Source organism: Parambassis ranga, chromosome 5, assembly GCF_900634625.1.
Source record: "Parambassis ranga chromosome 5, fParRan2.1, whole genome shotgun sequence".
In the NCBI taxonomy this organism is placed as follows: Eukaryota; Metazoa; Chordata; class Actinopteri; family Ambassidae; genus Parambassis; species Parambassis ranga.
This window is the reverse complement of record NC_041026.1, coordinates 16,850,649-16,877,700: the sequence shown is the minus strand read 5'-3', so window position 1 is coordinate 16,877,700 and position 27,052 is coordinate 16,850,649. Positions and strand designations below refer to the sequence as shown.

At 42.1% G+C, this 27,052-nt stretch overlaps 4 protein-coding genes across 10 annotated transcripts in view; 1 reads left to right on the top strand and 3 right to left on the bottom strand.

Moving 5' to 3' along the window:
* The window catches only part of erc2 (ELKS/RAB6-interacting/CAST family member 2), a 28,086-nt gene extending 23,859 nt beyond the window's left edge, over window positions 1-4,227 (top strand). For all 3 annotated transcript variants that reach the window (XM_028405265.1, XM_028405266.1, XM_028405264.1), the window contains 7 exons: window positions 1,310-1,321; window positions 1,660-1,783; window positions 1,859-2,019; window positions 2,290-2,437; window positions 3,015-3,701; window positions 3,899-3,966; window positions 4,091-4,227. In XM_028405265.1, coding sequence (XP_028261066.1) covers window positions 1,310-1,321; window positions 1,660-1,783; window positions 1,859-2,019; window positions 2,290-2,437; window positions 3,015-3,701; window positions 3,899-3,925 — 1,159 coding nt within the window. In that variant the 3' untranslated portion in view covers window positions 3,926-3,966; window positions 4,091-4,227. The remainder of the gene's footprint in view (window positions 1-1,309; window positions 1,322-1,659; window positions 1,784-1,858; window positions 2,020-2,289; window positions 2,438-3,014; window positions 3,702-3,898; window positions 3,967-4,090) is intronic.
* Window positions 4,228-8,333: 4,106 nt separating this feature from the next.
* Window positions 8,334-10,226, bottom strand: creld1a (CRELD disulfide isomerase 1a). The gene is made up of 6 exons (XM_028406646.1): window positions 10,117-10,226; window positions 9,537-9,700; window positions 9,362-9,445; window positions 9,199-9,294; window positions 8,981-9,121; window positions 8,334-8,890 (listed from the first exon to the last, which is right to left on the bottom strand). The coding sequence occupies exons 2-6, from the start codon at window positions 9,694-9,696 to the stop codon at window positions 8,670-8,672; spliced, it is 702 nt and encodes a 233-aa protein (XP_028262447.1). The 5' UTR covers window positions 9,697-9,700; window positions 10,117-10,226; the 3' UTR covers window positions 8,334-8,669.
* A 644-nt stretch (window positions 10,227-10,870) lies between these two features.
* LOC114436404 (uncharacterized) lies at window positions 10,871-16,095 on the bottom strand. 2 transcript variants are annotated; one of them, XM_028406643.1, is made up of 15 exons: window positions 15,940-16,095; window positions 15,475-15,766; window positions 14,978-15,212; window positions 14,368-14,471; window positions 14,158-14,272; window positions 14,028-14,069; window positions 13,822-13,943; window positions 12,768-12,824; window positions 12,603-12,663; window positions 12,301-12,506; window positions 12,163-12,216; window positions 12,039-12,090; window positions 11,866-11,961; window positions 11,572-11,610; window positions 10,871-11,498 (listed from the first exon to the last, which is right to left on the bottom strand). In XM_028406643.1, the coding sequence occupies exons 2-15, from the start codon at window positions 15,580-15,582 to the stop codon at window positions 10,891-10,893; spliced, it is 1,899 nt and encodes a 632-aa protein (XP_028262444.1). In that variant the 5' UTR covers window positions 15,583-15,766; window positions 15,940-16,095; the 3' UTR covers window positions 10,871-10,890. The 2 variants fall into 2 exon arrangements, with proteins under 2 accessions (XP_028262444.1, XP_028262445.1); XM_028406644.1 differs by having other exon boundaries at window positions 14,990-15,212.
* Window positions 16,096-18,293: 2,198 nt separating this feature from the next.
* Window positions 18,294-26,236, bottom strand: itih3b.2 (inter-alpha-trypsin inhibitor heavy chain 3b, tandem duplicate 2). Of its 4 annotated transcripts, XM_028406865.1 has the most exons (25): window positions 26,080-26,236; window positions 25,096-25,256; window positions 24,912-25,016; window positions 24,611-24,773; window positions 24,414-24,524; window positions 23,865-23,993; window positions 23,662-23,778; window positions 23,406-23,574; window positions 23,211-23,321; window positions 22,940-23,121; window positions 22,544-22,723; window positions 22,327-22,448; window positions 21,839-22,017; window positions 21,660-21,686; window positions 21,539-21,571; window positions 21,429-21,443; window positions 21,012-21,044; window positions 20,861-20,911; window positions 19,957-19,995; window positions 19,710-19,763; window positions 19,419-19,526; window positions 19,155-19,323; window positions 18,916-19,064; window positions 18,665-18,749; window positions 18,294-18,559 (listed from the first exon to the last, which is right to left on the bottom strand). In XM_028406865.1, exons 1-25 carry the CDS (start codon window positions 26,149-26,151, stop codon window positions 18,445-18,447), a joined length of 2,679 nt encoding a protein of 892 aa, XP_028262666.1. In that variant the 5' UTR covers window positions 26,152-26,236; the 3' UTR covers window positions 18,294-18,444. The 4 variants fall into 4 exon arrangements, with proteins under 4 accessions (XP_028262666.1, XP_028262668.1, XP_028262667.1 ...); XM_028406867.1 differs by lacking the exon at window positions 19,957-19,995; XM_028406866.1 differs by lacking the exon at window positions 21,429-21,443.
* Window positions 26,237-27,052: the final 816 nt, after the last annotated feature.

Here is a 27,052-nt window from a genome sequence, read left to right as displayed (position 1 = left end):
TCTGTCTGCATCTGTGTCATGGAAAGTGTTTAATCAGCCTGTGCGTGTGTGTGTGTGTGAGAGAGAGAGAAAGAGGGCGAGTTTGTGTGTTTGTGCTGCATGTTTATTTTTCAAACTGCATGTGACAGCCATGATTCTTATAAAAGATAAGTCAACAATCGACTCTGTTGATGAGCACATGTTTTGTTCCTGTTGTAGCCTGTTTCTGTACTGAAGCATGACAATGTAAATACAGTCACACCAAGGATTCAACAACCATCATTTACTCTCAATATTAAATACAAATAATACTGTATGCTGTATTATTGGCAGCTTTTTTCCCCTATAACTCTTGGTGTGATTTTCCCATCTGCTCCTTTGTTTCTTTTCATTTTACTTCTGTACATTTTCCTTCCTTAGCTTGCACAATAACACACACACACACTCATACACACACCATTTCTGTGTCATTTCGTGGCTTTTTTGTGGTAGCTCACTGTAGGAAGTGTCTGTCCTTAGGGCTGAGGCCTCCTCCTGCCAAGAGCACGCTTCCCCTTTTCTCATTCCAGCCACCCATCTGCTCACCCTCTCTAACTCACCCTTACACCTCCAGTAGTGTGGAGTCTCATCCCAGTAACATCTCCTCTCTTCTCAAGTGGTCTTTTCCCCCCAGTGCCCATCCTTCCTGCTCTCCCTCCCAACCTTCCCCTGCCTAGCTTGCTCTACCAGACACTAAGGGAAATGATCAGCCTAGTGGCCTGCATGAATAGAGCTGCAGTGCTCCAGGTCTACACGTGCTCAGTTTGAGGTGCTGTAGTAAGTAGGGTCTGGACTGAACCTTCAGTCTTGAAGTGTGTCCTTTCAGTCGGGTTTCTTCTGTCTGAAAAACCCTGCATCCCATAGCTGATTCTCCTTTTCGACCCCACTTGATCAAACCCCTCCTTTTTGCTCTGCACTCGAACCTGTCTTCCTCCTCCTCCCTTCTTCTTTTGCTAATATTTGCCTGTCTGACTGCATGTCTGCCACTCCCAGGCTTGGCAGCAGATGCACATGGTTCCATGTGTACAGAGAAGGTGCATCCTGCATTCGCTGTGTCAGACTGCAGAGCAGCAACTGTCACAGGCGCCTCTGTAACCTCCCGTGTTGTTTGACAATGAACACAGCGTGATCTCTGGGTTCACAGTATTTTTTTTTCTTGTGACTGTTTATTTATGTTCTGGTTCTAATGTTTCTTTTTTGCTTTACTTTTTCCTCTGTCTCCTGCGTCCAATGTCTTCTTCACTTGTCCTATCATCACCTCCTTGTCTACCTTTTCCTCTCCCATCTGCAGTTTAGCTCCCAGGTAAGTACTTTCCCACTGTAACCACATCTGTACCTTCTGTATATCCATTCTCCCATATCTGAGTGATCAAACTGGAGTTATCACAGCTGTGTCATGTTAACATGAAGCTATCAGTTCATCTGTGATGCTCATGTCTCAGTGCTGTCCTGGTGATCTTATAACTGGTACTATTTTGAAAGGTTATTCATTCAAAATGCACTAGACATGGTTACCATGAAGCCGTGAAGATGCTTGTTTGTGTTTTATGTTGTGGAAACTCACATGACTTTGTATTTTTTTACACAAAATGAATAATTAGCATAAAAAATGCTCTTAAAATGTTTGTTGTGAATTTACAGACAAGGCAGCAAAGATCAGACTAAGAAGGGTCCAAACATCAAGCTAGGACCACAGGGGGACAAGAAAGGCTTGGGACAGGACCCTCGTAAGGACAGCTCCATAGACGGCGGTCACCACTTAAAGGTGATGATTTACTCCTGAGACATGCTGCTGATGGTTTTTATACTCGACTAATGAATGAATGAATGTGCTTGTCAGTTGGAGGAGCTGATGAACACACTGGAAAGGACGAGGCAGGAGCTGGATTCCACCAAGCAGCGTCTGTTGTCCACACAGCAGTCTTTGCAGGAGAGGGACACCCACCTGACCAACATGAGACAAGAGCGCAGGAAACAGCTGGAGGAGATCCTGGAGATGAAGTCAGTGGTGTTTAATTTCACTACAGCTTTACCTGCATTTCTGAGACAGTTGTTACTTTGGTGATTCTTAAAAGTTTCACTTACAGAAGTCCTGTTTTGAGTCTTTATGCGTGGCTAGCTCACTTTATTTTCTCAACATGTCCCTTTTAAGTTGAAATCTGAGCTTTGAGTCTGATGTTTGAGTCAATTGAATTGCTGCAGTTTGAGTCAACAGTCACATTTAGTGTTTTTTTGTGCTGATGCTTCAATTGTGTGCTTTTCTTGTCTCAGACAACAGGCTCTGCTGGCAGCCATCAGCGAGAAAGATGCTAACATTGCATTGCTGGAACTGTCTGCCTCCAATAAAAAGAAGACCCAGGACGAGGTGCTGGCCCTCAAGAAGGAGCGGGACAAACTGATGCACCAGCTCAAACAACACGTTAGTATTGCTGCACCTTGTCAAAGAAACGTCTCTCTGCTCTGTCTCTGGTTGCCAGGCGATGTTAATTAAAGTGAAATATGTAGCTGCACAAGGCAACAAGCCATTTTTTTCATTTCATCTACAGGGTTGCCACAAACATGCATGGTGACTTTGCAAATTCTGTTTTGGCACTTTTCCCAGAAGTTGCGTTTCACTGAATGAGTGGAACTTTGTTCATGAGATTCACATGTGGGCTTACGAGTAGCATACATACATAATTTATTTTTAGCCAATCAGCTCTGTTCTCTATCTATCTTGATGAACACCCTCTCTGTGAATTTCAGAACACTGCCATAAATGGCGGATAGTCTCTCTGTGCTCTGACCTTCTCTTCTACAAAGTACTGCCATCTGATGGTGTGGAAAGTCTTTGCAAGTGCAACATTTTGGTCTTGACACAGACCACACCACAGTCAGCCCTCATTAAAACTAGTTCCTCACCTCAGTTTAGAGTGTCTAGTCTGCGTTGTAAACTGTCACTGTGAATAATTAATGTTCCTGGTACCTGCTGTACTAACCTCTTCTTCTCCCCACAGACACAAAGCAGGATGAAGCTGATTGCTGACAACTATGAGGACGAGCAGTATCATCCACATGGTCCTCACCACCCTCAGACTCAGCCTCCACACGCTCAGCCTCAGCCCCAACCTCAGTACCCACACCCACCTCATGCCCAACAAACTCCATATCCACATGCTCCACACCCACAACACCCACAGCACATGCAGCACCCACAGCACCCGCAGGCCCCTCAACAGCACCCACACCCACAGCAGCCACAAGCCCAGTACCCTCACCCACAACACCCTCAGCACCCAACGCACCCTCAACACTCTCAACACCCACAGCACCCACAGCACCCGCAGCCAGCTCCCCCACACCAACAGCACCCACGGCCCCCACAGCCCCAGCACCCACACCAACAGCACCCCCAGCATCCTCCACAGCACCCACATGGACATCCTCCGCCGCAGCACCCACATCCTCAGCACCCACACGGGCCTTCACAACAAGGACCGCACCCACAACACCCACACCAACAACACCCACAGCACCCACAGCACCCTCAACACCCTCAGCACCCCCAGCATCCACAGCATCCACAGCACCCTCATCCTCAGCACCCGCACCACGGCCAGCATCCACGTCATCCATCACCCCACCATCGTGGAGCGCCAGCCCGAGGACCCCCACACGCTGGCCACCGGCCTTCCCCGGACCAGGTCAGAAATCTCCTGCAGACATTTGTATTGATGATTTCTTACACCAAACTTCCCTCATAATAAACATAGAGAGTTTTTTTTCTTTTTTTTTTTTAAATCAGGAGCATATGCATATAAGAGGATTAAATGCTTTTAAAAGTGCTTATTTTTGGTCACATAGTAACAGCAGTGTTTTCTTTCATCTCTTCTTGTGGCAGGATGACGAGGAGGGCATCTGGGCGTAATCCTTGCTGTGACAACCAAAGCTCTAATGTTGTTTTGAGGGGTGAGACCTATTAAAGACTTTTTTAATGTTTCATTTACTGACTAACTGCAGTGAGTGTATGTTGTGTAAAAAAACAGCAGCTTTATCCTGACACATTGTGCATGGTGTTATTTCTCACACTCAGATGATTCAGTCACTACTAGAGGAGCACAGCCACGCCATCATGTTGAAACACCACCCAACAAACCATTTATTACCTCCACTCAGTCAATACTCACAAATGGGACCTTTGATTTTTTATTTTTGTTTCCTGAGGAAGAGGAGGGAGCCTTCAGGTGTGCAGCTTGTGCATGGAGACGGACAGTTGAGCCGGTAATTTCACACAGACAGTAAAACAGTTGGAATCTGAAGCGTCCATGTTTATTTCTGTTCTACTCAATGTGACGTGGGAACTGAAAGAAATGTCCTCCCCTTCTTTCGCACACAGATCTACAGCTCAAGTCAAAGAGACAGATGTTCTGAGAATATCAGATTGACGCTTGGGACAGGTGATCAACATGGCAGCCCTGCATCAGAGGTCTCACAGAGGTCACCTCACCTGTCTGTCATCTGTTGATCAACACCCTGTTCATCCTGTGTGCTGGCCCAGTGTTTGACCAACTCTCGGGTTGTCTTGCTCTTCTTGTTTCACCTGCCTGACTCCTCTAGCTCTGGTTGGCTCCTCCATCTGACTCAGTCATGGATTCTCACTGCCCTTCTGACCCACCTGGTGACATCTGACCCCTCTACCTGGCTGTCATGACCCTCAGTGTGAAGAGTCCCTTTTGTTTTCCCATTCTACCATCCATTTCTAGATAGCCACCTCTCTGACTGGTGATGTTTTGTCCCTTTACTGGCATCTTCCACACACTTACAACAAGTGACTTTTTTGTTGACATTTTCTGTTTGCAAATGGAAGAGCTTCGAGCTGGCTGACCTGCCTTCAGTCTTGCATATGAGCAGTGCCCTCCTGTTCTTGGTCTGTGGCTGCCATCCATGTTTCTCTTCACGTTACCTCATTTTATTCAGGAGTAGTAAAAAAAACAATCTATGCAGATGTAAACATAGAGTGAATGCATTTTTATTTTTTCATCCTTCCATTAATCTATCCATCCAATCAGAGCGGCCAAGAGAGTGGTCAGAAAACATCCATCAGATTTATTTTCTGAGACTATGCACCTCCTCTGTGTTGCAGGAATTCTTACTAATGGTGCTTCTGCTGGTGCTCAAACTAAATGGTGACAGAAGACCTGGTCAAGAGCATCTTTTAGTCCTTTTACAGTGGGTTAGGGTTAGGGGACTCCATCCTACAACGGGCTTAAAAAACAACTGTAAAAGACTGCTTTGTACATATGATTTGACAATGACAGGGGGCTGGAGCAGTCAGACCCACACACACACACACACATATACACACACAGATTTCCTCAGAAATACTGCTATTATAGAAGAGAAGGCCAGGTCCTATAGATGTTTTCCCTGCAGGTCTGTTTGTATCACTGACACCCCAAGTCTCTGACTGACAGTATCCCCTCTCCCCTGTACTCTTCCAGCAGTAGTCTGTGTGACCTCCCTGAACATAGTGACTTGTTTTCTCCTTCTCAACAAGGTGGCCTGTGCCTCGTGAAAAAAAATAAACTGTACACATATGATAGATATGCATATATTATATACATATAGAGAGAAATCTATAGAGTGTGTCTATACGTGGTCAGAAAAATGTTTCAAACTGACAAAGATACTATATGTTTTTTCTTCTTTGTGGTTATTTTTCTAACTGGCTTGAGGTCAGAGAGATGTCTTATTTAAGGAGCATTGAGTGGTATGATTTTTCTCCCTCAGCAGCAAAGTTAACATTCCCTGTCTGAAAATAGAGGACAGCCCAAAAGAGCTTTAGAGCAGTTTGTGGGAAAGAAAATAAGTATAGTACCGTAGACAAATCTATTTAAAGATGATGTTATTACATTCCTTTCTTAATGTGAAAACAACTCAGCTGAAGACCACTTGGCCTGTGGTGTTGAACATGTTCCTTTTTTTATTTTTGCAGCTCACACAGGTAGCAATGAGATTACATCTGCTGCTCTCAGCAGTCAGAGGCTTTGCACTTGTGAGGACTATCACAGTTAACATCTGAGTGACGGTTTGAGTGACTCTGTCTGGATGCATTTCTTTCGCGTGTTTGTCGTCGTCTCGTGAACAGAAGTGGTGATGTATGTGACCTGAATAAGTAGAAAAACAGAACACACATCATTACAGCATAGTGAAAAAAAATACTGACTGTTACTATCCCACACCTCCTCCCCTCATGGTGCCTGTGTGTCTCGCCAAGTGTTGGTTGTTGTATATATTGTCTTTGCATCTGCCCATTCTTCCACAAACTGAGGTGATTCGTGCATCATCTGCTACCTGCGTGAACCTTTACAGCTCCTGTCACTGACCAAGAATAAACAGATTGTGTGGTGTTTACATATGTTAGGATAAACATCCTTATTTGGATTTTCTTTTTTTTCTTTTTTTTTTTTTTTAAAAGGGAAGACAATGCAAACAGACAGAGGAGCAAAAAAAAATCCTCTCACTTCACCACCAAGGGGGGACTAAATCCTCCATTTTCAGGTCCTTATCTACTGAATACTTGAAGTAGGGAGTTCTCCTACCATGAAATAGCATATATAATTTACATGGTAGATAACACTGAACATTTCAATTGTGCCCATGCATGCTGATTTTTACATAACGTGCCAACTGGAAGTGATGACACGAGGATAATCTCCTGTTCTCTATGCAGAGCGATTTCTCTACTGTTGTGTCAAAAAAAAAAAGAAAGAGGTTTAGGAGACACCGAGGCTCAGAGGCTGGGGCTGGTTTCCTGGGCTTAGACTACAGAGTAATCCTAGTTGTGTGTGACTGAAATCGCAGTCGGTGTGAGTCTAGAAGGCGAGGCTTCATCTGTGCCTAGAAGCAGCAGCTGTGTTCAAAGCCTGTAGATTCACCAGTAATTTTCAAAAGGCCTTCAAAACAAAAAAAAGTCTGCAAAGCCTAACATACATTGTCACTTCGTAGTTGTTGTTTTTCTTTTACTGTTTTGTCGCTGAAAAAGTTTGATGAATCAAATCACTGTGACCAATGCCAGAAAACATTGTTTGACAGAACAAAAACAGTTTACTTTTTTATTCCTCATTTTTTTCATATTTAAGTTGAGCTTTATTTTTTCTATTGTTTGAGCTTATTTGATTATGCCAGTTTGAGACTGTACTATTTGTATAAGTATAAATGTTTTGAGCTGTACAGTTACAGACCTAGGAACAAATTAAATGTGTGTCCAGCATGCTGAATGATTATTTGTGTGAACGTGAGCTAATGGCCCATGAAGCATCATTCCTCATACATTGAATTGCATCTGCATCGTGCATCGTGACGGTGTGATGTTGTGTTTGAGAGTGATGTGTGTCTCACTTACTGTGTCCCTCTTAGTAGACAGCCTGTGCAGTTTTGTGAGAGTGCAGCATGTTTTTGGGATTGCTGGTGTAAATGTATTGAGAAAAGGGAGTGCGTGTGTGTGTGCATAGCTGAAATGTGTGTGTGTGTGTGTGTGTGTGTTATGAATGCACAAGAGGAAAAATCTATTTAAAAAAAAGTTATCAGAGAAAGTCCCTATGGAAAAAAAACAAAGTGAGACTGAGTAAGTTTGAATGAAGCATGGATTCTGTGTAATGTTTTTTTGTTTTTTTTAAACTATAGGAGGCTGTCCTCAGTGCCCCAGTTTGCTATTGTATGTGCTGTATCAGAATATTACTATTGAGTGTTGGCCAGCTTGTTTATATCCATCAAAATAAAGGTGACTTTCTTTCTGTCTTTGTTTGTGATTCTCTAAGTTAAAATTGGTTTACTCTCCATGAATATGAAAAAAAGATAATCTGCTTTCATTAAAATGCATTAATAAGCTCCGTCATAAATTAGTAGTCATGTCAAAATATGATATACAGTATTTTATTTCAAAATGTGTCTATGGAGAAGACACTTCTACATTACAGTGTTTATATAAGTACAGTGTAACTGGATCAGTGCATCAGTGCAAACATCTAGACTACACACAGTGCTGCTCCAATGTTTGTAAACTCTGTAGAATTTTCTACATTTCTGCATAAATATCACCCAAAACATCAGCCACAAGTCCTGACAGTAGAAACAAGAAACCTAGTCAAACAAATGAAAGAGAAATATTTAACTTCCATCCATCCATCTTCTATTAACCTGCTTTGTCCCCAGTGCAGGGTCACGGGGGGCTGGTAGCTTTGGGTGAGAGGTGGGGTACAACCTGGATGGGTCACCAGTCCATCGCAGGGCAACACAGAGACAGACAAGCATTCACACTCACACTCACACTTTCGGGCAATTTAAAGTGACCAATTAACCTATCACGTCTTTAGAATGTGGGAGGAAGCTGGAGCACCCGGAGTGAACCCACACAGGGAGAACGTGCAAACTCCACACAGAAAGGCCCCATCCAGAATTATTTAACTTATTTAAGAAAATGATCCAATATTATATACGAGTGGATTCATTAACATTATGCTAAACTTTTAAGCAACACTGTATATAAAGACACACCAATAAAGTCATTATACTACTCTGCAGTTGACTACAAATCATGTGCATTAAAAAAATGTATGAAACAAGGGTGAAGCATTCGGTGGTGCATCTGCTTTTCCTAAAAGTCTGGAGCTTTAACGTCCTTTTAGGAGGTTTTCTATCAAACGGTCTCCTCTGTCAGACAGCCAGTAACCCACCATGGCAGCAACTGCTCCCATGAACATAGACGTATAGACCATATCTCCCTTGGCTGCAAGTGTGGCCAGAGCACAGAGCACCACCCCGAAGAACATCTGCTGCAGCACCTCCAGCTCGTCATCCTGGATGTCTTCAAACAGGCCTTTCTCCTGAACACCTGCAGGGGGAGGCAGAGGAGAGGAAACGAGCTGTAATAAATGTACTTTTTCTCAGTGTATGTGCTGTTGTGTATGTGAGCAGCACTCACTGGGTGGCTGCTTCTTTACACAAACGCCGTCCCTGCGGATGAAACCTTCAGCACAGTCACAGCGGAAAGAGCCTTCTGTGTTAGTACAAATCTCATCCAGACTGTGACACGCAAGGACCCGCTCACTACACTCATCTATGTCTGAGGAAGAGAAACACAGGACATCACCCAACACAGGTGCACCAAATGTCACAAAATATCACACAAATTCCTCTTACCCAAACACTTGGACCCGGTCAGTCTGTACCCCGGCGCACACTTCCTGCAGCGAGCTGGTCCACTTCCCATACAGCCCACACAGGCCGCATCACAGCCTGAGACAAAAGGCACCATTTATCTTCTGACTGCGTTCAAATGCTGCAAATACTCTGAGGCACTGACCTCTGCATTCAAAAGATCCCTCTGTATTAAAGCAGTAACTTTTTGGAGAACAGTTACTGAGCTCGGTGCCGCATTCATCTGTGTCTAAACAAAAACAAAAGATATCTGTTTACCACCTTATATCAGACACACATGAAAACTTCTGGACTCACACACAAAGCTCTGGTTACAGTACCTACACAGGTGTTATTATGCAGCGTCCATCCAGCTCTGCACTCCTCACACTGGTCATTTTGTGGCCCTGCACACTGACTGCAGGAGTCAGGACAGCTGTGCACCTGAAGAGCCAACAGACTGCACAGACAGGCAGCCTGCAGCAGGTATGTCTGCAGCATCTGGCTGAAACATAGAGCCGTTTCTCACCTTTAAAATATACTATACAAAAAAGTTACAAACAAACAGCATCTTGCAAAGCAGGCCTGGCTAACAAACAAACAGACAAACAAACAAACAAATCAAAATGTCTTTTAAAACAATTTCATGAGGGAAAAATGTTGTTTAGAACTGGTAATTCACATAATTTGTTTTATTGTGTGTTGTGTTTCCTTTTCATTACACACAAATAAACACTGCAAACTGTAAAAAAAAAAAACACATTGCAAGTTTAACATTCACAGCACAAGTAAAATATGTTTAACTACAGACAGAGGCTGACACATGTGAGTTCCGACATAAAGTAAACACGACATCAGGACAGTTACTCACAAACTGCATTAAAGTCAGCTTCAAATACAGGGACCCTGAGTATTTTCTACCTTTGGCTGTTGTCTGAATCGTCTTTGGTGAAGTTTAAACTCTGTGAATTCAACCGAGACGCACTCGACACATTTCCAGGCTGTTTGCTGTTTAATGACTGCAGCCCACCATCCAGACTGAGCGGGGCACGCAGAAGTCTTTGAGCACCGCTCCTCTAAAACGTACTGAATACAATACCAAGCGCTTCAGCGTGACCTTTAACTGACATTACGTTCCACCAATCAGAGACGCCGTCTTCCACTGACAAACAGCCAATCATGATTCTCCCTGCATGAAAACAGCCTGAGCGCGTTTATTTATAGACAGGTGTGAGCACAAATGGCTCAAATTGCAGATTAAAAAAAACAGTATGTCTGGACATATTTTATATTTACAAAGAAACCAAACACAGGAGTGAACTGATCATAATAATCTGTGCTAATCCAGACTGTTGCTCCTTCATTACAATGACACGCAGCCATTAGCTGCCTCATGCAGAGCTGCAGGTCAGTGACTGTAAATTAAAGCAATATTTAGCTTTTACTAGGATGTTTGCTAAAAAAAATCAAGCATCTTGAGAGAGTCTTTAAATTATTATTATTGACTTTACTCCTTTGTTGACATTTGTTAAATAATAAATCTTCATTAAAGGCAGTGATGCCCTTCACGTCTTCATCATGTCCACCTCAGCTGAGCAGGTCCTTCGTGTTTTTATTCATTCACGGGTGATTCAAAGGCTTTATCCCCATGTGTATCCCAACTTCAAAATATTTACATGATGATATAGGTTTAGTCTATACTCTTGGTCCATGCATGGTCCTCCATTTCCACCCTGTCCATGTCCTTCTAGCCGATTCCCTCTCTGTCTCTACGACTGTTAGCTCTGCTAGGAGTGATTGAGTCTGAGAGGGGAAGTGGAACAAGGACAGGCCGTGCAGCAGCTCTGGTAGACTCCTGTCTCTGCTGTTAGACTTTGCTGTGTGGGAGTCAAATTTCACTAGGACAAAACGTTCCCCGGCCCTGCCCTGCAGCTTGTCCGCATGAATGAAGAGCAAGGAGGCTGTGAACAAATCAGAATAAGGGGACGGGAACTGTAGCAGTGGCCTTTCTTTGCTCTCCATCTTTATGACATCTTTGCTCCAGCGGGTCCATTCTTCTGTTCTTTCCAATGTTTTTTGTGTCAAAATGAGCAGAACTCTGCCGCCCACGCTCTTCAGCTTCAGCAGCTGTGAGTGCAGCCATGGCAGAGGCCCCATGTCGCACTGCTCCTTCCTGCTCCACTGGTCCACAGACACACTGAAGCCCTGGTTGCAGAGGAGAGACCCGAGCTGGCATACTGACTCTGAAACACCGCTGTCCTCATCTGGGGGGCTCAGCAGCACCACGTGACCCTTTCTGCCAACTTTAGAGAAACAAGGACAAATGTCAGAGTGTCTGATGTCATTGCGACTTTCTTCATTAAAAATAAAACTCACTTTTGACAAATCCACCATGATGGCAGCTCCAAACCCATCCTGTAAACAGACATAACAGAACATTAAGTAAAATGCCTCAGCTTCACCACAAATAACTGAGAACTGTGTGAGGCAAGTGGACATGTAAAGAGGATTTGGCCTTTGAGGGAATAAAAGGAGCCTTTGTGGAAAACTGTTTCATCAAGTGGACAATGCATATTTTATCATGAAAAGGTTACAAATGGTTCCACAGCAGAGAAACCAGACACTGCTCAGTCTAATGCAGAGAAAGAAAAGAAAAAAAGTCACACTTACTCTTGACAAAGCCGTGAAGAACATAAAACATGAGCACAGTTAAGCACACCAGCATCAAAACACCGACAACCAGGAGAGTCCAACGCAACCTGTTGGCTACAAACAGCACAAACAGTCATAAGAGGTTCGAGGGGCTGTAATGTACAGTGTTTTTAAAGCTGAGTCTGACTTACGTGTATCAACACAGAATGGACCCAGCTCGTGCTCAGCTCCTTTTACTCTCACCTGCAGAAATATTAGTATTAGAGTTATTCAGCCTTATTAAGTCTATATGTTCAGTGGTTGTGGATACTTTACCTTCACACAGGGCAAAGGCTGCAGGTCGATGCTGTCAAACACCCCAGTTATCGCCTTAAGGGGACAACACGGTTTATTCAATTAGTGACACCAGATTTTAAAAAAAGGCAACTGGAGTATTTAAATTTGAAACCCTACCCAGTGTCCTTTACTGTTTTGTCTCCATGTGCCATTTATCAGCTGTTGTCTGCTGTTCTCCTTGTCATTGAGCCTCACTTCACCCTCCAGCCTGCAGGGGGCAGACAAGTTCCATGACAGTATTGTCCCGAAGTCTCTCATCCTGCCACGGCTGACAGACACCAACACATTGTGCCAGATGTTTTTTTGTAAGACATGAAGATAATCTGGAACAGACACAATGACAGGTGTGACCTTTGGTTAAAAAACTAATCACAGGAGACAACAGAAAGGAAACAAAAAGATGCTGCAAGAACTCTCACCTGTTTTATTAAAGGGACAGAGTAAAGAGCGCTTAGACATCTGGCCATCCTCCTCCCATACCTGTAACACATGTGTTAATCATGTCAGTATATGTGAACCTAGACATTTTGAGAGGAGAGCAAACAGTTTAAGAGATGGCCAGGATGATCCATGAGGTCTGTTACCTGGAGACACATGCAGGGCGTCACAGAGCGCAGTGGGATGGTCTTCTTGTTCCAATTCTGTAAAACAGCAGCCAACACACATCATGGCTTTAGTATTATGCAGCTACTTGAGTGCTACTTGACCTTTGAATAACACATAACACTTTATTTTTACTGTGGGCATAAGAGGATAGATGTTATGACACAGGAATTCAGGAAGTCAAAAAGAGAGGAAGTCAAAAAGAGAAAAATGATGAGCATAGGCCAGGCATGAAGTAAACACTCAGACAGGCGGATCTTCACAAAATAACAGGAAGCACGACAGACGTTTGGACCTCTTACTAACCTCAGAGTGATAGAGTATTCTGTAGGGATGTACATCATTGAACACGCATGCTGTATTTAATTCCATGGCCAATTGGCCATGCTGAATTTTGCCCACCTACCCACAGAGAACATCAAACTGGAGAATAAAACTTGAAGGAGTGCTAATCCTGAGCTATCATGACACAGCCGCACTGTGGACTCTTATCGGCACATATCTCCTTTGTGTTGAGTGATAGCTCAGATTTCATTTTAAAGCTGATATCACCTGACACTGTTGTTCACCTGTAACAGAGGTGCTTCTCTTTGCTGGTTTTCTTTATTTCCTTTAGGCTCCATTTCAGAGGAACATTTTTGCAGCTATCAACATGTGATAACAGACAGGAATGGCACATATGAGGAAACGAGAGGAAACTAGTTTAGCTTATCTTAGGATAAAGGCTGATTAGTTTCTTGTGATGGTGATGACCAGCTCCTTACAATGATTTGTTGACTAGAATCTGTAACACCTTGGGAACTAGCAGCCACCTACTAACTCAGCACGTTGATTAAACTGATGTTTTATCTCATCTCTCTGAAAACAAGCATATTTCTAAAAACTTTGAATTATTCTTTTTATCTTAAAATGTATTTATCTCCATCAGCTATGATCTAACATGCTAACTTTTGATACTGAGTGCACCTCTTTGACCATTTTTTAATGTGTAATGGTGGATACTTCATCTTAAATGCAGACAGTAATATGACTGACCTGACAAATTCCATTCTCCTCATACTGGACACACACAGAGGGGACGCTCTTATTACTGCTGCCCTCAAACTGCAGCTCCACCTGATTCTTCTCCTGGTTTATTACACTGCTGACTGTGGGCACTGATAACAAACACAAAAAAATATTTCACTGAAGACAAACAGGGACACTTATCTGTGAAGTGTGCCTGTGTGTGTTTGTGTTACCTTGACAGTTTGGTACACGTTTCTGCAGCTTTTTCGAGCACACTGAGAACAAACACAATGTCACTGTTAACATACATGTAGTGACCTATGCAACATGAGTTTTTTTTTTATTACTCAAAATGAACCGTACCTTCACCAAGAGAAGGAGCAACAACTTCTTGTGTCTGTTTTGTCGACTGATAGGGATAAATTAACCAGCCGGAGCTGAAGGGAAACCCACCTGGTTCAGTTATCACCATGGACACCTGCAAGAAGTCACACAGAGTTCATAAGACAAGGTGCCTGCCTGGAAGTTAGTGTATCTTTTAATACAGAGTGCATGGGAACTGCAGTACAGTACCTTTGTCAGGTTTTGGTGAGAACCTGCTGAATGATTAACCGTAAACTCCACCTGCTTGCATGAGGGTATGGAAGACGGTGGCTGGTAGCACACTGTCACAGATCCTGAACAGATTAAACACAACAGAGCTCCAGTTCAGAATGGATTATAACTGCAAACCAGTGAAACCTCAATGTAACAATGATTAAATATCCATGTTAAATATTAACATACGCTCTAAAAGAATCCATTACAGTGACTGGTTTAGCTATTTTAATAAAGCCCAAAATTCATCCATCCATCCATTATCTGATCCAGCCTTGTCCTGTATTACAGGGTCAACGGTGGCTAGAGCCCAGCCAGGTTTTTCATAGGATGAGAGGCGAGGTGACATGTCAAAACAAACCTAAGTGTGAATTCATTGCCGTGGGAACGTGACCTCCACGTCCATGACAATGGAAGCTTACAGCAACTTAGTACACAAACCCATTTCACAATGAGATAAATGTTTATTGACTTTTCCAGTAATGATTCTTAACATCCCACAACATGCTCTCTGACAACTCACTGTCAAAACTTGGACAGCTTTCAAAACTGTTTCTGCTGGTATCAACACTGCAGCAGATTATACCTCTTGGATTACCCGTTTCCTCGCTGTAATCCTCCTCGTCGGACCCAGCGGAGCCTTCATCGATCCTGTCCTTCTGCAGCTGGATGTAGAGTTCTGCATCTATCACCAGGCATAATGTGCACATCTTTCCGGCCTTACAGCAAAGCTTGAATTTTGGCTGTAGAGTCTGAACATCTGCGGTGTTTTTAGTTGCCATCAGCAACATCACATCAGTCATGCTGCAGTCAACCAGACCCTAAAGAGAGGCACAAAAATGCATCAGGCACTGCACAAACCAGGAAGGCAAATATTTGCTGTGGTTAGAACTGGATGGAACTGAGATGTGAACACAACACCCCACGTTAACATAAGCTGGCAGATGTTCACATCTAAATTTAATTAAATGTTTGACTATAGTGATAAGGTAAATTAACACGTCAAAGCAGAATGCTAAAAGGAAATTTAAGGTTTAATCCTTTTAGGAAAACACAGGGAATGTTTGCCTATGTGCACCTTACCTGTGAGCAAATAACTCCATCTCTGTCATATTCAGCAGTCTCCAAACCACAGGCAGACATGTGCAGAGTCAGTAAAACACAGAAGATGGACCCTCCAAAGGAAAACATTCTGCTTCACCACTCTGTGTGAGTCTCACACATTTACACATATTTTTCCCGGGACAACATAAAAAAACCTTGCTTAGCAAGTCCACGGTCTCCCCCCATCATCATCATCACTTCATGGGTTGGAGAACACCTTGATGTTATGAGACGGAGACCAACTGTCACTAGTGTCTTTGTTTATGTTGTTCTGGTGAAGACAAGATAAAAAGAAAATCCAGCAGTTTGTCAGACTAAGCTAATGAATCTCTTAACAGACACACAATAAAGACACTGAAGTGTAACACAACAAAACACTGCCAAGACATGAGATCAGATAACAACATGTTTTGGCATCATTGACATAGAACTGAGGTTACTTACTGTGCTCCATTTTAAAGTAATCCACTCCAAAGGGTTTTTTTTGTCCAAGTTAGTTTGAGGCGCTACACCTCGTCTTAGTCGAAACCTGCAAGTGTGTGAGTCATGTGAACATTGCACCACACAGCTCGTCACGTCCCTCCCTCTCTCGCCCTCTCTCTCTCCCCCTCTCTTCCTGTGTGTCTGTCTCAGATTGAGCCAGTGCACATAATCCTAAAAAAACCTTTTTACAGTGTGGCACAAACCACCAGTCAAAGTCCACATCTAACTTTTTGTTTTTTCAATCAAAATGAGATTCAACCTTGATAAAAGTACAGCCCAAAGGAACTATGTTAACAAATCATAGTTCTTAACTTCACAGAGGGTTGTATAGCAGTCTTTTTCCAGTAAACTGTGACCCGAACAAACAAGTTTGTCACCTCGTAAGAATGCACATACCTTTGACCCACAGTAATAATGCTGTTCATTGAGTAAGCTCTACCCTGAACACAATGACACAAGTCTCACACAGCAGCTCAACTGGTTTTACCACATAATGTCTGACACTGTCTCCCTCTGAGGAAATATGTTAAGAAAGAAGCAAAGAATAACAACAAACCCCCACTGAGCTCCCTTTACTGTGTTACACCATAGGTGGGCAGCCATGTGTTCACTGAAGGATTTAGAGGCATTACTTCATATTGTACTTAATATTTCACTATGCTGATTAAGATAAGGTCTCAGCTCTGTTTAAATAACCAGTCAATAAACAGCATGTGAAGGTGAGTGACCACCTTTTGAATACAACTCTCCTCTGTATGCAAATTGTAACTCAAGCTCCTACCACAGAGCCGTGCATTTCACTTTTTATGTGTCACTACTGTGAAGAATTTGAATAGCCCTGGCTGTTCCACACACACCTGTGTTTACCAGGTAGATTATTAAAAAAAAAAAAAAAAAACAATTTCTTCAGCTACTTCATGTGTCCAGCTGAGAAACACTGCCCCACTGCTTTCACTTTTGGTTGTAATCATAGATAAACAGGTGGAGCGTGCTGTGCAGCAGGGACACAGCAAGCTGGAGGGCCAAACCCAGCTCTCAAAAACTGTAACAGCGACTGTTAATCATTACTTTTTAACAAGATTGTAACAAAAAAAAGATTTTCTTTTCATTTTATTTCATAACTCTCTTCTTTTCTACAAAATGTGTGAAAAGGACGCAGTCTCTCTAGCACTGCACACCGCCCTGACTAACCTGGAGCATCCTAACACCTACGTTAGGATTTTATTTGTGGACTTCAGTTCAGCGTTCAACACTGTGATCCCGGACAAGCTGACACTGAAACTCCACAACCTGGGACTGCCTGGCTCTCTGTGCTTCTGGATCAAGGACTTTCTCATCAACAGGCCTCAAGTGGTGAGAATTGGGACTACACCTCATCCACACTGATCCTGGGCACAGGCACACTGCAGGGGTGTGTGCACATCCCTCTCCTCATTCATGGGGAGGAGGTGGAGCGGGTGGACAACATCAAGTTCCTGGGCATCCACATCACATCTGACCTGTCTTGGTCCATGCACACGTCCCACCTGGTGATGAAGGCCCAACAGGAAGCTCAAGAAGACTGGACTCTCCCCTCAGCTCCTGACAAACTTCTACAGGGTCACAATAGAAAGCCTCCTCTGTCTGAGTGCAACAGTGTGGTGCGGGAGTTGCACTGCACAGGAATTCAAAGGAGGGCTGGTCGTATAGCTGCAGACCCCACCCACCCAGGACACCAACTGTTCAGGAGCATCAGAACTCACACCAACAGTCTGAGACACAGCTTCTTCCCCAGAGCTGTGAAATCCATCACCCCACTTTCCCATACACATCCCACCCACCCAAAGACTGAGCAATAAGTCTGTACACAGACAGACTGTACTTTTGAACATTAATATGCTGCAATATATTCATACTGGTCACTTTAAAAAAGTTCATTTGCACTGTGAGTTTTATATTTATTTAGATATTTTTTTGCCTTTTTTTCATTCCATGTGTGCCTTAAGCCAAGAGCTGCTAAACACAATTTCATTGTGCCTTGCATAATGACAATAAAGATTCTTGATTCTTGAAAAATCATTTGGGTGGAAAATTATGTTATTGAAAAGAAACGTCTAAAACAGATATCACACATCATGCATGTTGCTTATTGACTCAGTGGATTGTTTGTTGATCCTGCGTTGCAAGTTAGCTGCTATGCTAATGATGCTAACAGGCTGGTCTGCAGCTGCGTGTTCATATAATCAATTTGTTTTCAAATGAATGTAATAGTATTTTAACAATCCTATCACTTAAATATTAGTATTTTGTTTTTTAAATTAATTATTTTAAATACGTGAACAAATATGCCTGAAAATATATGTTGTCAGGCATATGGATCTTTTTATTTGTTTGTGTTAGTAACAAGTGGCAATACATGTTCCTGGATAAGTAAGTGTTTGCCTTACTTTTCCTTCAGTAATGCGTAATTTAAACATGTAAAACACGTTAAAGCTGACTGACAAAGAAATCCGACGGGGGTCTCTGCAGGGCGGAGTCAGCTGACATGAACCAGCATCTCACTGTCACAGGAGGGACTGAACTGTAGTCATCAGCAGTGTCACTAGAAAAGAAAAATCACTTTATGTACTGGAGTAACAGCAGTCCTTTCACACAGCTCACTGTCATAGGTCAACACACACAAAAAACAACAGACCTACAGACTTACCTAGAAACAACAATCTCCTGGTCTTTCATCTTTAGTTTAGTGATGGGAGTTTGCTGCACCTCCTCATAATCTGCGTCATTCAAAGCTGAACACACCAAACACAACAAAACAGACATGATAATGGACTTCACAGACAACCAGCACAAAGCATCATGTGTCTCATCATTTCCCAGCTGGGTGCAGCAGACATTGCTAGCTGAGCTGGATGTCAAATCATTAAAGCAAGAGATGAACACAGTCATTTCACCCACCTAAAATGCCGTCAGGGTCGCCCACAGAGGGTTCCTGTCTTAAAACGGGCCAAAGGAAATGTCTTCCACCCTTCTGATGAACCAAGACAAGTATGTGCACATCTCCAGCTGTAACATAAACCTCTGCATCCCGTTTAATCATCGTCACACTGGAAAACATACACAATTTTTGGTCAAACTCAGAGATGTATGCTAATTTAGCTGAAACTGAGTTTCTCAGACAAATAAGATTCAGTCACCTTCCAGCTGTGATGAAATCCTGCCCAGTGTGGTGTGTCACTGTCTGTCCCACTCTCACAGTGACTTTGTGGGGGTACACCTCAACATGATGGTCGTTTTGGAAGTGCATAAAAATCTTTTTAAAGCCTCCATTTTTTCTCGACTCAAGCTCACCGTTCACATACATCTCTAAAACAAAGGACATCAACATGTGGATCCAAAACTACACACACACACACACACACAGACAGAGGGAAGATAATAGTAAATGTAACACTACTGACCTCTGCTGGGAAGGTGAAACAGTTTAAGGAGAGCAGCTCCAGTGAAGTCAAAACATAATGGCTTAGACTGATTCTCTGTTTTCAGCAGAAATCTGTGGACGACAGGAGCTAAAGACACACAGACAGCAGCACATAAAACACTCGTACAGATAAAAAAAAACAGCTTTTACACCAGTTTAACTAGCTCCTGCTGCATTTTGTGGGGATCTGCTTTAAGATAAGACTTTAGTCGCACAGCAGGAACTGGCCTAAGACACAATCAGTTTCACTAACATGAACTTATTTACTTACCTGCGGCTGGTCTGAGTAGGCCAAACCTTTTCCCCCCGTGTGTACGTTGCTGATCTGTAAATAAACACACTGATGTGAAACAACTTGTAGGTTGCTGTGTGGGGGTTAGACTGAGGAAGGACTTGGTTTAGGACGGAGGGAATCTGTTGAAAATGTCATATATTGTTGGATTAGAGTGATTCTGCTGTGTTCTTGGTGTGTTGGGCTACTGATGAGAATCATATCAAAACAGTGTGTGTCATCTTACCCCTATCATGGAACAGCAAGTGCTGATCTAAAAAATGCTCTGGAAAAAAGGCAAGAAATTAAAATGTGTACTGTATTTACACTGTATCATTTGTACATTAGTGTCATAATGAGAGCTAATGTGTGAGAAAACTTGTTGTGCACATAGATCAACAACTAAATAATGATAATACACAACGACAGATCCTGCCATTATTTGGCTTTGCAGGCTGATAATGAGCAAATGTTTTGTGTTTTTACCTTTACATGTTTCGACTGCTTCCTGCAGTCTTCTTCAGAAGTCACGTGATGTTACTGGTGACGTGTCTGCCAGCTGTTCCCCTACTACCTGGAGTAGTGGGAGAATGGCGCCACAACCTTCATAAAATCAGCTGGCAGACACGTCACCGGTAACATCACGTGACTTCTGAAGAAGACTGCAGGAAGCAGTCGAAACATGTAAAGGTAAAAACACAAAACACTGGTCTGATTGAAAGGAATACACTTATAGTTAAAAAGGTGAAGACCAAATGAATCTTGTTGAAATAATGAGCAAATGGCTGCGAAATAATGTGAGCAGGCTGTCTACATAACACCGCTTACATTAAGGCTTATCTTATCTGATCTGATCTTATCTTATCTTATCTTATCTTATCTTATCTTATCTTATCTTATCTTATCTTATCTTATCTTATCTTATCTTATCTTGATAAGGATGGAGAATAAAGGGAAATTCACCCAAACAAGAAAAAAGTTATATATATTTTACTCAATACTCCAGAAGTCATATTCTGTAAACATGCTGTTACAAGTTCAACCTTACATTTTTGTTTTAGTTTTAATGATGAAAAAAATGATGTTGCTCACAATCTTACAGTAGATCTATGTATAGTACATAGAATTTGTATCATGCAGGTTTGTCTTACCAAGCCCTGAATACCCTGAAGACCTTGGAGGCCCTGGAGGCCCTGGAGGCCCTGTTGAAGAACATTGATGTATCAACACAAGTGTCATCCACACACTAACAGAAAACCTACAGTTGTGTATTTAAGACCACATCGTGCAGGTTTGTCTTACCTGGAAAAAGTGGGCTGCGTGCATATCCGTATCCTGTTAATACAGAATGATATCATGATGATGTTACTTATTTAAACAATGCAGTTATTAAGCAGAGTGATGAATACATACAGTGAGAATATAAAAACACATACAGAATAATTACTGTCATTCACAGATTTTATCGGTTTGCTTTGCTGTGAATACTATAAACTTTAAAGCAGAAAACTGAACAGCAATGTGGAGAAAATATTATATAATACACCTTTGTGGATCAATCCTTAACTGACTCATCAAACTCAAGTCCAATCCTCTGATTTGCATTCACTTGCACAACAGATAGAAGGTATTATATTGGACCTGATTAAAACACTTGGAAAGATTTAAAAATATTAAGACATCAGATTTGTAGGACCAGATCATGCAGGTGTGTCTTACCTATGCTTAATGACTCTGTTAAGGGAGAATGTTGAAGAATTGAATTTATCAACACAACTGACATGTACACTTATTGTGTATTAAGACCACATTGTGCAGGTTTGTCTTACTTTGTGAAGGTGTACCTCCTCCTCCAAATCCTCCTATCCAAAATAATGAAAACAGCTGATTTGGATTTCTCACCAACAAAGTCTATAAATGTCCATTCCAGATCATGCATGTGTGTCTTACTTAATCGAGATTGACTGCCTGCATGTCCTGTTAATAAAGAATGTTGTAGCAGAGTTAATGAACACTGCTGATTTGGATTTCTCACCAACAAATTCTCTGGTAATACTGAAAGTTGCAGCAAAGATAATGAGCACTGCTGATAAACATCTAAATGTCTGCGTTACAGCAGGTTGACGTACCTGCGAATCCACGTTCAGCCGCTTTTCTACCCTCCTTGGGTTTATGAAGCACATCTGGGTTGTCGCCTTCAGGCTTGGTCACCACCATGGATGTGAGAGGAGTCACAAAGTTGTACTTCAGTGACAACTCCAAAGCCTCTTTCTTTGCTTTGTCTTTCTCGGGTCCAGACAACCGCAGCCTGTGTTAATTCAAAATATCAGTTGAGACCATCATCATGGCACATTTTAATTTGTTTTAATCCTGATTTTTGGGGAGGTTGTCACGTATGTTGTGATTTTAATAAAAAGTTTATAAGTTCAGAGAGTTCAGAATGTCTTTTTGGCGATGATGATGATGATGATGATGATGATGATGATGATGATGATGATGATGATGATGATGATGAGGATGACGATGATGAAGATGACAATTTGATTGGTAAATAAAGTTGGCCATACTGTCAAATATAATAAAACAAGAGCAGATATACAATATATATCATACTCACTCTTTCCCCAGAAGCTGCTTGACTGTAAGGTAAGCCCATACTCTCTGGATGAGGCCATCAGACTCTGTTGCAGTGGACATCACTGAGCCATTTGTATTATTAAATGTCACCCGTGTGCTCCTCTGTAAAAGATCCAAAAGCAATGTAACGTCAGTGTCAGGATATAAAAAAAAAGAAGAAACGTGTTAGTGGACGTGCAGCGTGGATTGATCCTCACCGAAATGGCCACAACTTCCGGAGAGAAGGTTTCAATGTCGTTGTTAGTGATCTGACCGGCCACCACGATCTCAGAGCCATTGTAATACTGGCTGAAGTTTGTCTGGGTCAGGTTGGTGCCACCTGCGTAGATCATTGTCACATCTGTTAACAGTGGTGTGGCCACCTCTTCGTAGAAGCCCTGTTGGCAGAATGGACACTATATGAAAGTCTGACATCTCCCTGGTTTTTGAGAAATTGCACAGAAGCGGAAAAAGGTTGAGAAGCAAGTGTGAAAAACCTCAATCCCACATGCCACTAGCATAACTTCCCCTTTTAAGGTCTTTTTAGGTTTGTTTTAATAAAAAAGTCATATGTGTTTACAGGCCCTTATCCTCTTTCAGTACTGAGTATGTACCGTCAGCTGTAAATCAGCATCAGAGTCTTCGTAAATGCGTCGTGCAGCACCGTTGTTCTGCAGCGACATTTTCTCCAGGAACTCAAAATTTACATCAAACCCAAAGCCGAGACAGTAGAGTGGGAATTTTTCTGCAATGGCCCGTCTCACATTTGACTGGATTTCTTCACGATTTGTTACCCCTACAAAAGAAAGAAGACACGACCAGCTGTGAATTACATAAGATCTCCTGACAAACTAAAAGTATGGGTCATAATGATGAAGTCTTTGCCTGTGGTGGGGTCTCCATCAGTGAGAAGTATAAGAATAGATGCTGAGCCTTCTCTGGGGTTTGCATTCAGCATACGGGCTCCTTCCAACACTGCTCTGTTAATGTCTGTGGCTAAAATGCCAAAGACAATATTAGAGTTGATGCCTTCTTGCTGTCAAAATGTTTACATTACAAAATAAATTTGAAAAATCGGACCTCCTCTATCTTGAATTCTTTCTACAAAGGTCTTGGCACTGTCCAGGTTTTGACTGTTGGCCTGAACAAGTTCTCGTTTCCAGTGAAAAAGTTGACTGTCAAAACTGATCAGACCAAAGTAGTCCTCCTCTGCCAGGTCATTCAAGATATGAAGTAAAGCTGCTCGGGTCTGTGCAAAAACATCATCCACACAGTGGAACACTTGTTTAAATCACAAACCAGTTTACATGTATAAGACACACACTGACGTCTGTACCTGTTCAATTTTCCTGCCACTCATAGAGCCACTTTGATCAATGACGAAGACAACATTTTTTGGTATGCGTTGAAGATTGGATGGAGCAAAGTGATGGACAAAGTATCCGTCGGATTCCTGGAGGGGAATAAAAAGAGAGTGTAAATGGTTTAAAGACATATATAATAAGTTTCTTAACAGATTTCTGGATCATTTTGTTCTACCTTGATGTCTCCCAGTGAAGAATCTCTGTTGACATCATAAACAATAACCAGATCTCCGTTCATGCCCTGCTCCCCACATCTGTTACATGTTTTCTGTTGGTCCACTGTTGGGTAGAAATTTATCCAAGCCTGAAAACACAATGAACCTGACTGTGACTTATTTGTATTTGAAATAGAAATCAATGATTTGTGGGTCACAGAGACTCATGAGGCTTATAAAACTGGTCCCAGCGGTGAAAAGTGCATCCAGTAAGTATAAAGAACACTAATGAGGAAAAAAGCTAAATCGTGTGTAACAGCCTCGACGATATAGGCAGTCGTTTAGGCCACCTGCTAGAAGGGGCACTGCTGCAGGTACAGAGTCTGCAAGATTTGTGGGTCCCGAGCCTGTGGACTGTTTTCTATTAAAACACAAAAATCCAGATAGTACAAGCAAGACAATTACTGGCCAGATCAGCTGTAGTGCAAACAACAGTGCATGGCAGCAGTAAACAACTGTGTGATAAATCAGTGACCAGGACGCATTTCATCTGTACCAGCATGCTGTACCTGATTGTCTGCATGTATCTTGGTGATGGCATTAGCCAAGTCTTTGGTGCTGAGTCCTCCTTTAACATCAATGAATCTGATGCCAGCTTTCTCATGAATGTACACATCAACCTGGCATTGGATACAATAATACAGTTAGAGGTGCTGAACAGTGTTTTCCTGCATGAACGCTGAGTAGAAACAAACAGAAACGACACCTTGAAGTCTTTGACAGGCTGCATGGGACGCGCGTGGATCTGAAGCTCATACTTGCCATGTGTCCGTTTCATCAGCTCCTCATATGTGAGTTCAAAGGTGATCTTTTTGTGACCTGCCACATTTACAGAAGTCTTAAATTCCTCCATGGTCCTCCCCACAGAACTACAACAGAGACAATGACCACTGCTTAGTAGAGGGATGTAAGTAGTTGGAGAAGTCAAGATTTCTTGTCTCATGTACACACAAGGCTTATCTGAAACACCATAAAAATACTTGGCAATAAACTGATTTATCAGAAACCTGACAATTCCAGCGCTTTCTCCACGGGACACAGCTCTATCGTACTGCTGCTGAGCCTGCTCCTTAGCCTTCACGACACCGTCATACACCTGGCCATCTATAAACCTGGAGAGAAATGGATGTATTTAATGCACAATTCTTTATTTGAGAATACCTTATTAAATACAAACATATTTTTACATACATCCTGAATCTGCTGATGAAGGCATTCTTGGGTATCTGCACATGGAACTCAATTTCCTTTGACTCGTTTATACGATTGGCGACGCGGCTTGTGATCACAGTGGTTGCGTAACGACTGGTCACCGTGGAATTGATGTGAAAGCTGTAGATGTCCCAGTCATCCTGAGCAAACACAGGAAGCAAATATCACAACAAAATCACTAGACTGATTTGAGTGGCTGATGGCCAGCTGATCAAAGGTCAAATGTTAGTGAAAAACAATGTGGGTGAGATCAGAGAAATCCCATTGGTGTAACTGCAGAAACACCCCACACACTCCTATATGTTTATGGCACACACACAGGCTAAGGACATGACATTGACTTACTCCCTTATGTTCACATACTTTGACAGTAGAAACAATATCCTAACAATAGAAGTAACAGAGGAAAAGACGTAAGACAACAAACATCACTTTCATCACTTGGCACTGTTTACCTTTACTTGGCCCTTTTACCAAACACCAAATCTTAACCATGACAACCTAATGTATAAAAGTACACTTAGCTTCCTGCACTTCACTGGACATTATGCAGTCTCTTTAAAAGTTCAAAATGTCCTCACTATCTACAGATGTCTTGATTTGCAGTTTTACATCACCGCAGTGGTTCTCATGATAGCTTCAGATTTTCCTTTCCTGCAGCATCACATCAATATTAACATTAATCAATACTGGACTAACCTAAAATGTGACCATCATGAAAGTCATCACCTTAACTTTAAACTCAGTTTCTACAAAAAAAAACATGCATAAGCAACATGAACCACACTTAAGGTCAGGAGCCAGGAGGTCCTTCAACTTGTCGTTTTGTTTATCGAAGGCAGAGTTCACACACCAGCACATGCCTTTGATGCAGGGCAAATATTTGTAAAAAAAAGCCAGTAAAATATATTAAAACAAAAATCTGTGTGTGTGGTGGTTTGCCCTTTATATGTGTCAGCTTACCTTGTTTGGCAGCGTTGTGGCCAAAGCCAGCAGAAGCCCAAAGAGGGTGATTTGCACCACAAGTCTCCCCATGATGCCTCCCACCAGAGTGCAGCCCAGGCAGCTCAGACTGTCTTTAAAAACTAAACCGAGGGTGACTTTAATGTGTACACAGGTTTTTCCACCCCCTCTGCTTTCATAGCTGTGGTGCAAGCAAACACCCACTGACTGCGGATGTGGATCCAGACTCTGCATGGACTTTGTTAACATGTGGAAATCTTTTCAAACAGCAACATGGGTTCTGTATGTGAGAGTTTAAATTGAAGAAACTTACATGGATCAGCCACTTTTTATTGTCAGCTTATATTTACTAGCCATCTATGCATTATTACAACCCTCTCTCCATGACAATACAAGGTAAAGCCTATCCCAGCCACCCATGGACACAATGGTCACAAAATATTGCAGAGCTAAAACAAAGTGAAACAATTCAATTGTTGACTGCAGTTCACTTACCAGCCACAGGTGTCACCATTAACAAGGCATTTCTGATTTTCACATTTAGGACTTTTAAAAACATTCATGTTGACATATTATATGTCCTACATGCACTGTTAATAAAATACTTTGACCAATGCTGCGTGGTGTCAAGCAAAAATGAATTTATTATTTATGTCTTCAAGTATGTACAGTCTTTTTTGAGAGAGTACCAATCTGACAATGTCAGGAAAGTGCTGGGAAAACAGGTGATACAGCAGGCAAAAGCAATTATACACCTAGCTTCCATAGCAAGCATTAAAGAGACAAAAGACAGCAGTAAATGTAGAAAGCACAAATAAAACAGCTGCATAGGAGATATTCTAAAAAAAATATTCTTCTTAAAATATTGTCATACTGTGCAAACAGAATGATTTTAAAGGGGCACTACGCAGATTTTATAGATCTGTTGATTAACATATTCTCTGGCTCTTTTAAAAGTTTGGTCAAGGTGTTT

Coding starts and splice junctions, on each gene's coding strand:
- LOC114436404 (XM_028406643.1), bottom strand. CDS start 15,582: ATGTTTTCCTTTGGAGGGTCCATCTTCTGTGTTTTACTGACTCTGCAC. Junction 11,611..11,865: donor TCTTCACGGCTTTGTCAAGA/GTAAGTGTGACT, acceptor GTCTGTTTACAG/GATGGGTTTGGAGCTGCCAT. Junction 11,499..11,571: donor TCATGGTGGATTTGTCAAAA/GTGAGTTTTATT, acceptor GTTTCTCTAAAG/TTGGCAGAAAGGGTCACGTG.
- creld1a (XM_028406646.1), bottom strand. CDS start 9,696: ATGCTGCAGACATACCTGCTGCAGGCTGCCTGTCTGTGCAGTCTGTTG. Junction 9,446..9,536: donor GCATAATAACACCTGTGTAG/GTACTGTAACCA, acceptor GTTTTTGTTTAG/ACACAGATGAATGCGGCACC. Junction 8,891..8,980: donor TGTAAAGAAGCAGCCACCCA/GTGAGTGCTGCT, acceptor CTCCCCCTGCAG/GTGTTCAGGAGAAAGGCCTG.
- itih3b.2 (XM_028406865.1), bottom strand. CDS start 26,151: ATGGGGAGACTTGTGGTGCAAATCACCCTCTTTGGGCTTCTGCTGGCT. Junction 24,774..24,911: donor GAAAGCGCTGGAATTGTCAG/GTTTCTGATAAA, acceptor TCTCTGTTGTAG/TTCTGTGGGGAGGACCATGG. Junction 18,560..18,664: donor CAGGAGATTGTTGTTTCTAG/GTAAGTCTGTAG, acceptor TTTCTTTTCTAG/TGACACTGCTGATGACTACA.